Source organism: Ranitomeya imitator, chromosome 8 (genome assembly GCF_032444005.1).
Source record: "Ranitomeya imitator isolate aRanImi1 chromosome 8, aRanImi1.pri, whole genome shotgun sequence".
NCBI classification, from domain to species: domain Eukaryota; kingdom Metazoa; phylum Chordata; class Amphibia; order Anura; family Dendrobatidae; genus Ranitomeya; species Ranitomeya imitator.
The window spans coordinates 73509180-73522284 of NC_091289.1; the positions used below are offsets into that span (position 1 = coordinate 73509180).

Here is a 13105-nt window from a genome sequence, read left to right on the forward strand (position 1 = left end):
TTATGCAACATTGTATGGGGCCATAACGTTTGTGCAGCACTATATGGGGCCATAACGTTTGTGCAGCACTATATCGGGCCATAACGTTTGTGCAGCATTATATAGGGCAAGTGTCTGTATGGGGCCATAACGTTTGTGCAGCACTATATGGGGCCATAACATTTGTGCAGCACTATATGGGGCCATAACGTTTGTGCAGCACTATATGGGGCCATAACGTTTGTGCAGCATTATATGGGGCCATAACGTTTGTGCAGCATTATATGGGGCCATAACTTTTGTGCAGCACTGTATGGCTCAAATATCTTTATGGAGCATCTTATGGGGCCATAATCAACATTTGTGCAGCATTATATTGGGCAAATGTGTCTATGGAGCATCTTATGGGGCCATTATTAACCTTTATGCAGGATTATATGGGGCATATTTTAATATGGAGCATCTTATGGGCCCATCATAAACTTTATGAAGCATTATATTGGGCTCCTGATTCAATATGGATATTCAAAAACACTTAACCTACTGATGTCTCAATTAATTTTACTTTTATTGGTATCTATTTTTATTTTTGACATTTACTGGTAGCTGCTGCATTTTCCACCCTAGGCTTATACTCAAGTCATTAAGTTTTCCTAGTTTTTTGTGGCAAAATTAGGGGGGTCGGCTTATACTCGGGTCGGCTTATTCTCGAGTATATACGGTATGTAAAAATAAATTCACTTTATTGAAAATTATAAAACCATAATTACACAGAAGAAAAAGGAGGACTTTTTTGTATTAAAATAATATACACATACAGGAAACAATTGATGATAAACGAGTTTATTAAAATTAATTCATAAAAATGAAAAGTTTATAAAAAAAATGTGTAGCAGGGGACAAGACCACCAGACTGTATGGTTGTAAATATATAAAAAATATAAGAATAAGTATACCAGCAAAATATATAACTATATCTTGTGGGACATCACAAAAAGGTGTAAATTAAAAACGTGACAATGATATGTGCACCATAATAAATCAAAGCATGAGGTGAAAATTTGTGTCCACACAAAATAGTTGTAATGCACATGTTTTGATCAAGATGAATAGAACAGTACATACAGCCATATCATCAAGTAAAAACCGAAAGGTATGCGTAGTAGTTAGTATACAACTGAATGATCAAGTGATCAGCAAGCCTAAAAGTAAATGGGTGATACCAACCAGTCTGAAGCTCCACTGTCCCCCACACACCACTCCAATGCACGTTTTGCTGCCACTTCGTTGAGGGCAGAGTAAAGTACTGCAGTGCGCAGGCTCCGGGAAAGGTCAGCGAGGCCCAGCGCCTGCGCACTGCAGTACTTTACTGTGCCCTCAACAGGGCAGAGAAGTACGCGTGCCCAGGATTGCCGATGTCGGGGAGCGATGAAGAAGCAGGAGGGCGGTATCGCAAGATGATGGGAGGCGCCGGACCTGCGACACCCATTGGACCGGACCGCCGCCCCCCGGATGAGTATAATATAACTTACTTTTCTTCACTTGCAGGTCGGATCGGGGGCATATGTACAGAATTATAGAATGCTGTAAATAAGCCCTGAAAGGCCGTGGCCGCACCTTATAGCTGCAAAATCTGCTGACAGGTTCCCTTTCAGAGTGTCACAATTGATGCAGCCCACGGCCGGCCCTGATAGAAATGCTCTGACCATTATCCATCCATCCATCTATCCATTATAATTTCTCTTATCCATGTGCTCGCCTATTTTTCGTTATATTGGTACATTAATTTCTCACTGTTCACCTTTTACCTAATAAATTCCAAAATTTGACAAAATAATCCATGTTACCTGTTGGTGGTTATATGCAGTCATAATTTTAAATCTTCTTGCCTAACATTATGCCATCAGAATAACTCAGACGCATTAAGCATAGACTCCATGTACGTTTTTGTGGTACATTAAGATAAGATTATTTTATGGGAATCTGTCACCAGAATTCACAGTACAAGCTGCATGCATTGCTAATTAGCTCATTTAGACTACATAACGATGTTGCATTCACTTAGACTATTCATGTATAATGCTTTAACCGTCCAGCAAGATAGATTGACGGCTATTCAGTATCGATCCTTCTGTCTGTAGCTGTCAGGTTGGATGGGCAAAGAGTGAATACACTTGGGACCCATTAGCCATTTCAATCTATACAGTTAGGTTCAGAAATATTTGTTCAATACAGTGACTGACTCTTCGTGATTTGGGCTCTGCAGGCCAATATTTTTATTTAAAATAAAACTACTGAGATGCAATTGTAGTATAGACTTTCTGGTTTAATGAAGGGATTGAAGAAAATATCCTGTGAAACGTTTAGGAATTGCAACCATTTTTCTACCAAGCCTCAAGGGGCTCAAAAGTAATTGGACAGATCAACTTTTCCAGTCACCCATGTCCGCACATTATGCAAACTAGGGGGCAGGTCAGTGAGGGATCAATGACCTGTCAGCATGCTGCATTATGAATACCTAAGCAGAGCACCACATGAAGACCCCAACAGGCGGCCCCGGAGCAGGAGTAGATCATTAACTCAAAACTGAAAATAAAGATTAAATAACCACAAGATGGATTTCATCACCCAGACTATCATTGTAATCAGTATAACGGCACCGTTCTGACTCTAAAGGTTACTGTGCACAATCCTTCTGACAGGTTCCCTTTAAGGGCATAAAAAATAAGTTTGACAATTGCAAAATTTTCAAAAGTTTCCCCAAATTTCTATTTTTTCACATTTAAACGCAAATTCTATCAAAGAAATGTTACTACTATCATGACGTACTATATGTCACCAAAAACACTGTCAGAATCCGTGGGATCCATTGAATTGTTCCAAAGTTGTTACAACATAAAGTGACACTGGTGAGAATTGTAAAAATTGGCCTGGTCATTAAGGTGCAAATAAAGGGGTTAATAATTAAAAAGAAAAAAGAGTGGAAGTAATGTGTCACTGATAATGAATAGGAAGAAACAGATAGTATCCTTTCAAAGCATTTATTGGACAACAGATTTAAAAAAGTTTCTACATTTTGGCATTGACTCGGTGCCTTCCTCAAGCCAAGTAACAAATGTCAGGGACTTATGTACCATATAAAGCAGGAAAAGTGACATCATACATCAAAGATGACAACACCGCAGAGGATGAAAAATAAAAGCTTCAAATATGAAAACCAAATCTTAATAATTTCATAACATAATGAAAGTCACTCTGAGGGTGGTTTCACATTTGCGGTTTTTTTTTTTGCGTTTTTGCGGTAAAAAACGCAAAAAAACATGCGTTTTTTCCCCTATATTTAACATTAAAAACGCATGCATTTTTTTGTATGCGTTTTGACGCGTTTTTGCAACGCATGCGTTTTTTTTCTGCATGCGTTGTGTTGCAGAAATGCAACATGTAGTATTTTTAGCGGCGCTTTTTTTGCCGCAAAAAAAACACATGCGTTTTTTTTGCGGCAAAAAAATGCATTGCTGTCTATGTAAACGCATGCGTTTTTAACCACATGCGTTTGCATGCGTTAAAAACGCATGCATTTAAAAAAAAACACTGATAAACCACCCCACACAATAAAATTGATAAAGGGATCCTACCCCTAACCCTACCCCTAATCCCTTTAAGGGTAGGGTTAGGGTTAGGATCCCTTTAGGGGTAGGGTTAGGATCCCTACCCCTAACCCTAACCCCTAGCTCTTTCTGTTTATAGTGGGTTTTTTACTTTATTTTGATGATTGGCAGCTGTCACACATTTATCTGCATGCGTTTATAAAACGCAAACGCATGAAAAAACGCATGTAAACGCATCAAAACGCCGCGTTTTTTTCACCACATGCAAAAACGCATGCGTCAAAAAAACGCAGCGTTTGCACGCGTTTACATGCATTTTTTCACCATGCGTTTTTTTTTAAAAAACGCATTATTTTGAAAGGCAAGTGTGAAACCAGCCTGACATGGATTTGTTTTACATAAGGACACCAGACTCTGCAGGTCTGAGAGATCTACTGTATCTAATAATGAAAATCACTTGCATTGTGATACCTGGTGACAAATCCACTTTAAATCCTGTAAATCGAGAGGTCAGGTCTTGGACGTGTTTTTCTATCCCATCCAACAGATGCTTGATTAACTTGACATCTGGGGAATTTACAGGATAAGTAAACACCTTGAAGTATTCAGGTTCTTTCACACAAACCAACCGGTAATTTTAAACCACCGTCGATCAGTAAATGTATCTATAAATGTCAGAACAATTACCTGTTATGTAAATAAACCCTTTATTAACCTGCAGATATGGGGTTAATCTGCAGGTTAATAGCGTTCTGAACCTGCCTGTCCTGCACTGAGAGCCCCACTGCCAGGAAGAAATAAACTTTATCTGCAGGTTAATAGTGTTTTATTTTTTTACATGACAGGTTCTCTTTTATCAAAATGTCAGTTCTTGCCCCAAAACTCTTTTGACTAAGGGTACCGTCACACAGTGCAATTTTCATCGCTACGACGGTACGATCCGTGACGCTCCAGCGTCGTAACAATATCGCTCCAGCGTCGTAGACTGCTGTCACACTTTGCAATCTACGACGCTGGAGCGATAATTTCATGACGTATGTGCGATGTAGAAGCCGTTGGTTACTATGCGCACATCGTATACGATATATGTTACACCATGCGATCATGCCGCCACAGCGGGACACTAGACGACGAAAGAAAGTTTCAAACGATCTGCTACGACGTACGATTCTCAGCGGGGTCCCTGATCGCAGGAGCGTGTCAGACACTGCGATATCGTAACTATATCGCTCGAACGTCACAAATCGTGCCGTCGTAGCGATCAAAATTGCACTGTGTGACGGTACCCTAATTCTTGTGGTGGTGTTATCATGCAGTTTCTTAATCTGGCACCTTCTCTTTTATCAGCTTACCTCTTTTCAAGTCTTTGTCATCGGAGCTATTGCCAAAGCTATTGCAACAATTGTCACCTATCCTTTACAAACTGTGCAATCAGTGCTGCGGGTAAGTGGTAATATAATTATTAGTGCTATTTTCTATTAAAACATATATAACAGTGATCGTGTCCTCCTAAATACCCAGACCTTTACTCTTCACCAGAATCCATGTAGCATTGACTGAAACTATCCTTTTTACAAATGAAGCAAAGCAATCTTCCTTACATGATAACCTCAAAAGACGAACTGATACCGTACAACTGTATGGCATAATCTTGGTGCACAGGTTATATTGTGGTTGTGTTATTGGAAATTTCTTACAATTCAACTTAATTAGTATTCATGGTCACTGCATGTTATGGATCCATGTTGTAAGATTCTGTAATATAGTGCCCCCACAGCTTTCTCTGCATCAAGGGAAAGACTCTAAAATAGATCCCCCTATGCTAGGAGTTAGTAGTAAAATTGTATGGGCTCTTATACATCCTATGCTTGACCAAGCATTTAATTTGTTTGTATTTGAATACATTAACTTCACTAGTATTCCTGTGAGTTTGATGAATCAGACATTGAGAATGGGACCGATCAGCGCTGTCTGTAGCGAAGATCTGCTACTTGTTAAATACAAAGATACCGTAAATGGGACGTTCTGATCCTAGCCATTCTCCACGATGGCAGCAGCCTTTTCCTTGTAAGTGGATGCACCACCCAATCCCACAAACCTTTTGTGCATGTTGAAGTACAAGACATTCATTAGATGAGTTTAGCTTTCAGATCAAATAATAAAGCCATACAACGCAGTGCGCTAAACAAAGGGTATAAAAAGCCTTCTGTCCATCTAGTTCAAATTGCATTATACAATGCTTTTATCCTTCATTGATTTGCTGGCAGTAGGGATATTTTGCTTTGATTTCAGGAAAAAGTAATTAAATCTTTGCTATTTGCTAACCAGGAAGAGAAGGAAAGTACATTGGGTAATAATGTCAGCTTTGGATTTTTAAATGTATTTATTCGTTTTCCACCTCTGCTGTCTCCCATATTGGCCATAGCAAATTAATTTACTTTTTACTTGTCAGATCCGTAGTTCTCTCACAAATTGTAATATTAGTAATTCCCCCAAAGCAAAATAAAAATATTTCATTTTACCCCTAAAATGAATACCAAACTAAAAATTCTCACTATAGTCTTAGATAGTTTCCTTCAGGTGTGTGTTTTCCAAACTGGGGTCACTTTTTGGGGGGTTTCTAATATTTCGATATGTCAGAGCTTCAGCAATCCTAGTAAGATGCAGTAAATGCTGCTGTAGAAGGCCTTAAATGATGCATGGTGCTCTCTACCCTTGGATCTCTGCCATGTGTCCAGAAAGCAGACTACAGCCACAAATGGGTTATTGCTGTACCCTAGAGATCAATACAACACATTGTGGCTAGGGTTGAGCGACTTTTAGTTTTTTAGGGTCGAGTCGGGTTTCGCGAAACCTGACTATCTCAACAGTCGAGTCGAGTGGAATCGGCCGATTATCGCGAAAAGTCTGGGATCGACCGAAACACGAAACCCAATGCAAGTCAATGGGGGAGCATAGTCGGCAGTGAGTGGAGGCCAGGAAAACATGTACAGTGCCCATTTTATTGGCAAAAACATCCATTCTTGTTACTGAAGCTTGTCAATCTTAATTTACCTTATAATAATAGTAAGGCATTGGAAATTGGGGGTCATTTGGCTAAAGTTGTGGGGGGTAGGGCTGGTTCAAGTATTTAGTGGGCCCAGGAAATCTGGACCACGTCACGGCAGTGGAGCAAGAAGAGGTAAGTATTTCAACTTTGCAAGTGCTGTGATCCTGAGCAAGCAGGGGGGGCCCACTCGTTGGCATTGGCACTGGGCCCCTCAAAGTACGGCGGTGTGTTTGCACGGCGGGGGCGCCTCCCACCGGCAGCGACACTTTTGCGTACTATGAGGGGCCCTGTGCCAGTGACGTTGCCAACAAGTATTCCTCCCCCCACCTGATGAAGGAACCTGCACTTTCATCTGCACCTTCCTCTTTGTCCCCGTGTAAGGTGGTATGGTATGCGGGAAGAGGAACCTGACTTTCAGCAGGGTCACAATCTTGCTGTGTAGCGTGCACGGGGAATGTTGCGTTATGGGTCAATGTACCAGCAGACTCATCTATCACTGACTGGGCAATGGGCAGGATGAGGAGGAAACACAGATATAGGCCCAAAGAATAAAGTGGGCTAAATGCAGTTCAAAATTGGTAACAGGACTAACCAGGGGGCATTGCAGTGGAGGACAACTGTAATGAGAGGCTGACACAGAGAGTAGGCCCAAATCTGTAAGTAGTCGAAATGCAGTTCAAAATTGGCAACAGTAGTAAACAGGCGGCACAGCTTTGTTCAGTGGAGAACAGCAAGGAGCGGCAGACACCGAAAGTAGGCCCCAACCCAACTAGTAGGCCAAATGCAGTCTAACATTAACAACTACTTAACGAGAGCCTGAAAATGGAATTTCAGGACAGGAAACCAGGAGAACAGCAAGGAGCGGCAGACACTGTTAGTAGGCCCCAACCCAACTAGTAGGCCAAATGCAGTTGTTCCATTTAACAACTATTTAACAAGAGCCTGAAGATAGAAGCTCAGGAAAGGCAACCTGGAGAACACCTTGGAGCGGAAGACACCGTCTCTACAACCCAGACCCAACTTGTAGGCCTAATGCAGTGTTGTTTCAACAACTACTTAACGAGAGCTAGAAGATAGAAGCTATGGAGAGGCAACCTGGAGAACACCTTGGAGCGGCAGACACCGTCTCTACAACCCAGACCCAACTTGTAGGCCTAATGCAGTGTTGTTTCAACAACTACTTAACGAGAGCTAGAAGATAGAAGCTATGGAGAGGCAACCTGGAGAACACCTTGGAGCGGAAGACACCGTCTCTACAACCCAGACCCAACTTGTAGGCCTAATGCAGTGTTGTTTCAACAACTACTTAACGAGAGCTAGAAGATAGAAGCTATGGAGAGGCAACCTGGAGAACACCTTGGAGCGGCAGACACAGTCTCTACAACCCAGACCCAACCTGTAGGCCTAATGCAGTGTTGTTTCAACAACTTCCTTAACGAGAGCTAGAATATAGAAGCTATGGAGAGGCAACCTGGAGAACACCTTGGAGCGTCAGACACCGTCTCTACAACCCAGACCCAACTTGTAGGCCTAATGCAGTGTTGTTTCAACAACTACTTAACGAGAGCTAGAAGATAGAAGCTATGGAGAGGCAACCTGGAGAACACCTTGGAGCGGAAGACACCGTCTCTACAACCCAGACTCAACTTGCAGGCCTAATGCAGTGTTGTTTCAACAACTACTTAACGAGAGCTAGAAGATAGAAGCTATGGAGAGGCAACCTGGAGAACACCTTGGAGCGGCAGACACCGTCTCTACAACCCAGACCCAACTTGTAGGCCTAATGCAGTGTTGTTTCAACAACTACTTAACGAGAGCTAGAAGATAGAAGCTATGGAGAGGCAACCTGGGGAACACCTTGGAGCGGAAGACACCGTCTCTACAACCCAGACCCAACTTGTAGGCCTAATGCAGTGTTGTTTCAACAACTATTTAACGAGAGCTAGAAGATCGAAGCTATGGAGAGGCAACCTGGAGAACACCTTGGAGCGGCAGACACCGTTAGTAGGCCCTACCGAAGTAGTAGCCCCAATGCAGTTTTCAAATTCCTATAGGCTGAAAACCAGACTATTGACGCTCAGCTTTTTTCAGAGGAGGACAGCTGTATTGAGTGGCGCAGACAGACACAGGTAGTAGGCCTTAAACAAAAAATTTGGCTCAATGCAGTTTAAAAAAGGTTACAGGGGTACACAGGCAGCATTGCTCTGGTCAGTGGAAGACAATTTCAATTATGGACCGCAGACAGACTTAGTACGCCTACAATTAAAAAAAGGATGCTCTATGCAATTTAAATTAGGTTCCAGGGGTACACGGACAGCATTGGTCTGGTCAGTGGAGGACTATTGGAAGGAGGGACCGCAGACAGGCTTAGTAGGCCTAACATAACAAAAGTAGGCTGTAGGCACTTTAAAATAGGTTCCAGGGGTACACGGGCAGCAGTGGTCTGGTCAGTGGAGGACTATTGGAAGGAGGGACCGCAGACAGGCTTAGTAGGCCTAACATAACAAAAGTAGGCTGTAGGCACTTTAAAATAGGTTCCAGGGGTACACGGGCAGCAGTGGTCTGGTCAGTGGAGGACTATTGGAAGGAGGGACCACAGACAGGCTTAGTAGGCCTAACATAACAAAAGTAGGCTGTAGGCACTTTAAAATAGCTTCCAGGGGTACACGGGCAGCAGTGGTGTGGTCAGTGGAGGACTATTGGAAGGAGGGACCGCAGACAGGCTTAGTAGGCCTAACATAACAAAAGTAGGCTCTATGCACTTGGAATTATCTTGCAGGGGTACACAGGCAGCATTGGTGTTGTCAGCGGAGGCCGATTGTAATGAGTGTCTGACAGTTAGTACTCCCAAAAAATAAATAGATGTTAATGTCTCGCAATACAACAAAAACAAAAAACAAAAGGGTGGCATACTTAGGTACAGGGGTGGGCTCCTCTGCTGAGTTTCAGACCTAGTAATTTGGTGCAAAGTATTTACTGGTGTAAATATAGGACACTGCCCCTGACTATTTTAAGTAGCATCATACATGTCAACACATTGGTATTGTCAGTGCCAGGCATTGAAGGATGTCAGCGCATAGACTAAACATTGGTGGAGCTGTGAGAGATAATTTTGCAAATCGTAGAGCACTGTTTGAGCTTGGGTGGGGGGAAACTGTCTTGTGGCCGGCGGTACAGGCCCAGGGCCCCTCATGTTACAACTGTGTGTCTGACGTTGGTTGCGCGCCACCACCGCCAGAGACCCTTTATTGTACTATGAGGGACCCAGTGGAAGTGCCGTCGACCAAAAGCGTGCACACCCACCTCTTCAGACAAACGGCACTCTCACGGGTGCTTGCGCCAAGTGGCGAGACCACGGCCCCGTGGGGGGAGTTTGGCCATTTAGGGAGGTGTAAACATGTCGTATGCTGGACAAACAGCTGCTGCAAATTACGAGATTGGAAAACTCTGTCAGAGCAGTCCAGAAGCAAGACCTTTTCATTGGAAAGCTAGGTGTCAGCCGGGAAAGGTGGGGCAAAATAATTCGAAATCCAGTAGTGGTTCATTTTAATGAAGGTTAGATCATCAACATTTTGGGTAGCCAGACGAGTCCTTTTTTCGGTTAATACTGAACCAGCAGCACTGAATACTCTTTCTGATAGCACACTAGCTGCTGGGCAAGCAAGCTCCTGCAATGCATATTCTGCCAATTCTGGTCAGGTGTCTAATTTGGATGCCCAGTAATCAAATGGGAATGACGGTTGAGGGAGAACATCGATAAGGGATGAAAAATAGTTAGTAACCATACTGGACAAATGTTGTCTTCTGTCACTTTGAATTGATGCTGCAGTACCTGTCCTGTCTGCGGTCATAGCAAAATCACTCCACAACCTGGTCAGAGAACCCCTCTGTCCAACGCCACTTCTGATTTGTGCACCTCTAACACCTCTGGTCTGCTGCCCCCTGCAGCTCGTGTGAGAACGATCACCGGCGCTGTGTGCTGGGAATGCCTGAATCAAACGGTCAACATGAGTTGATTGATTGGTTGCTAATATTTGTTCCAAGTTCTCATGTGGCATAATATTTTGCAATTTGCCTTTATAGCGAGGATCAAGGAGGCAGGCCAACCAGTAATCGTCATCGGTCATAATTTTAATAATGCGTGTGTCCCTTTTGAGGATACGTAAGGCATAATCCGCCATGTGGGCCAAAGTTCCAGTTGTCAAATCTGCGGTTGTGCTGGGTTGAGGGGCAGTTACAGGCAAATCTACGTCACTTGTGTCCCTAAAAAAACCAGAACCCGGCCTTGCCACGCCACCAATTTCCTGTGGCCCCGGAGAAGCTTCCTCATTAAAAAAATACTCATCCCCATCATCCTCCTCCTCCTGTTCGCCCGCTACCTCGTCCTGTACACTGCCCTGACCAGACAATGGCTGACTGTCATCAAGGCTTTCCTCTTCCTCTGCTGCAGACGCCTGCTCCTTTATGTGCGTCAAACTTTGCATCAGCAGACGCATTAGGGGGATGCTCATGCTTATTATGGCGTTGTCTGCACTTACCAGCCGTGTGCATTCCTCAAAACACTGAAGGACTTGACACGTCTTGTACCTTCGACCACTGCACACCTGACAACTCCATGTCTGCCATCCTACTGCCTGCCCGTGTATGTGTATCCTCCCACAAATACATAACAGCCCGCCTCTGTTCGCACAGTCTCTGAAGCATGTGCAGTGTTGAGTTCCACCTTGTTGCAACGTCGATGATTAGGCGATGCTGGGGAAGGTTCAAAGACCGCTGATAGGTCTGCATACGGCTGGAGTGTACGGGCGAACGGCGGATATGCGAGCAAAGTCCGCACACTTTGAGGAGCAGGTCGGATAACCCCGGATAACTTTTCAGGAAGCACTGCACCACCAGGTTTAAGGTGTGAGCCAGGCAAGGAATGTGTTTCAGTTGGGAAAGGGCGATGGCAGCCATGAAATTTCTTCTGTTATCACTCACTACCTTGCCTGCCTCAAGATCTACAGTGCCCAGCCACGACTGCGTTTCTTTCTGCAAGAACTCGGACAGAACTTCCGCGGTGTCTGTTGTCGCCCAAACACTTCATAGCCAATACAGCCTGCTGACGCTTGCCAGTAGCTGCTCCATAATGGGACAACTGGTGTGCAACAGTGGCAGCTGCGGATGGAGTGGTTATGCGACTGCGGTCTGTGGACGAGCTCTCGCTTCTGCAGGAGGACGAGGAGGAGGAGGAGGGGGGGGCGACCGGCTACAGCCAACTGTTTCCTAGTCCGTGGGCTAGGCAGAACTGTCCCAATATTGCTGTCCCCTGCGGACCCTGCATCCACCACATTCACCCAGTGTGCCGTGATGGACACGTAACGTCCCTGGCCATGCCTACTGGTCCATGCATCTGTTGTCAGGTGCACCTTTGTACTCACAGATTGCCTGAGTGCATGGACGATGCGCTCATTAAAACATGCTGGTGGAGGGCTGGGATGGCTTTTCTCGAAAAGAAGTGTCGACTGGGTAGCTCGTAGCGTGGTTCAGCGTAGTCCATCAGGGCTTTGAAAGCTTCACTTTCAACTAACCGTTAGGGCATCATCTCTAACGAGATTAGTCTAGCTATGTGGGCGTTCAAACCCTGTGTACGCGGATGCGAGGATGAGTGCTTCCTTTTTCTAACGAGAGTCTCATGTAGGGTGAGCTGGACTGGAGAGCTGGAGATCGTGGAACTAGCGGGGGTGCTGGTGGACATGGCAGACTGAGAGACGGTTGGAGACGGTATTCTTGCCGGTGCCCTAGATGCAGTGTTTCCTACTACGAAACTGGTGATTCCCTGACCCTGACTGCTCTGGCCTGGCAACGAAACCTGCACAGATACTGCAGGTGGTGCGGAAAATGGTGGCCTTACAGTGACGGAAGGGATGTAATGTTGCTGACTAGCTTCATTGGCCGAGGGTGCTACAACCTTAAGGGACGTTTGGTAGTTAGTCCAGGCTTGCAAATGCATGGTGGATAAATGTCTATGCATGCAACTTGTATTTAGACTTTTCAGATTCTGACCTCTGCTTAAGGTAGTTGAACATTTTTGACAGATGACTTTGCGCTGATCAATTGGATGTTGTTTAAAAAAATGCCAGACTGCACTCTTTCTAGCATCGGATACCTTTTCACGCATTGCAGACTGAGCTTCTTTAACCGGATGGCCACGCTGTCCTCCAACTGGTTTTGGCTTTGCCACGCATTTTGGGCCAGATACGGGCCCGGCAGATGGAACCTGTTGCGATGTTGATGCCTGCTGCGGCCCCTCCTCTTCCGCTTCAGAACTACTGCCGCCTGAACCCTGTTCCCCCAATGGCTGCCAATCGGGGTCAACAACTGGGTCATCTATGACCTCCTCTTCTATCTCATGTGCAACTTCGTCTGTGTTACCGTGTAAGCCGGTGGTATAGCGTTTGTGACGGGGCACCATAGTCTCATCAGGGTC

General features: G+C 44.5%; 1 protein-coding gene across 1 annotated transcript in view; it reads left to right on the forward strand.

Annotated features, from left to right (window-relative positions):
* The window catches only part of SLC25A17 (solute carrier family 25 member 17), a 136722-nt gene that overhangs the window by 101190 nt on the left and 22427 nt on the right, over window positions 1-13105 (forward strand). The window contains exon 7 of the mRNA XM_069737078.1: window positions 4935-5030. Within this exon, the coding sequence (XP_069593179.1) occupies window positions 4935-5030 (96 nt within the window). The remainder of the gene's footprint in view (window positions 1-4934; window positions 5031-13105) is intronic.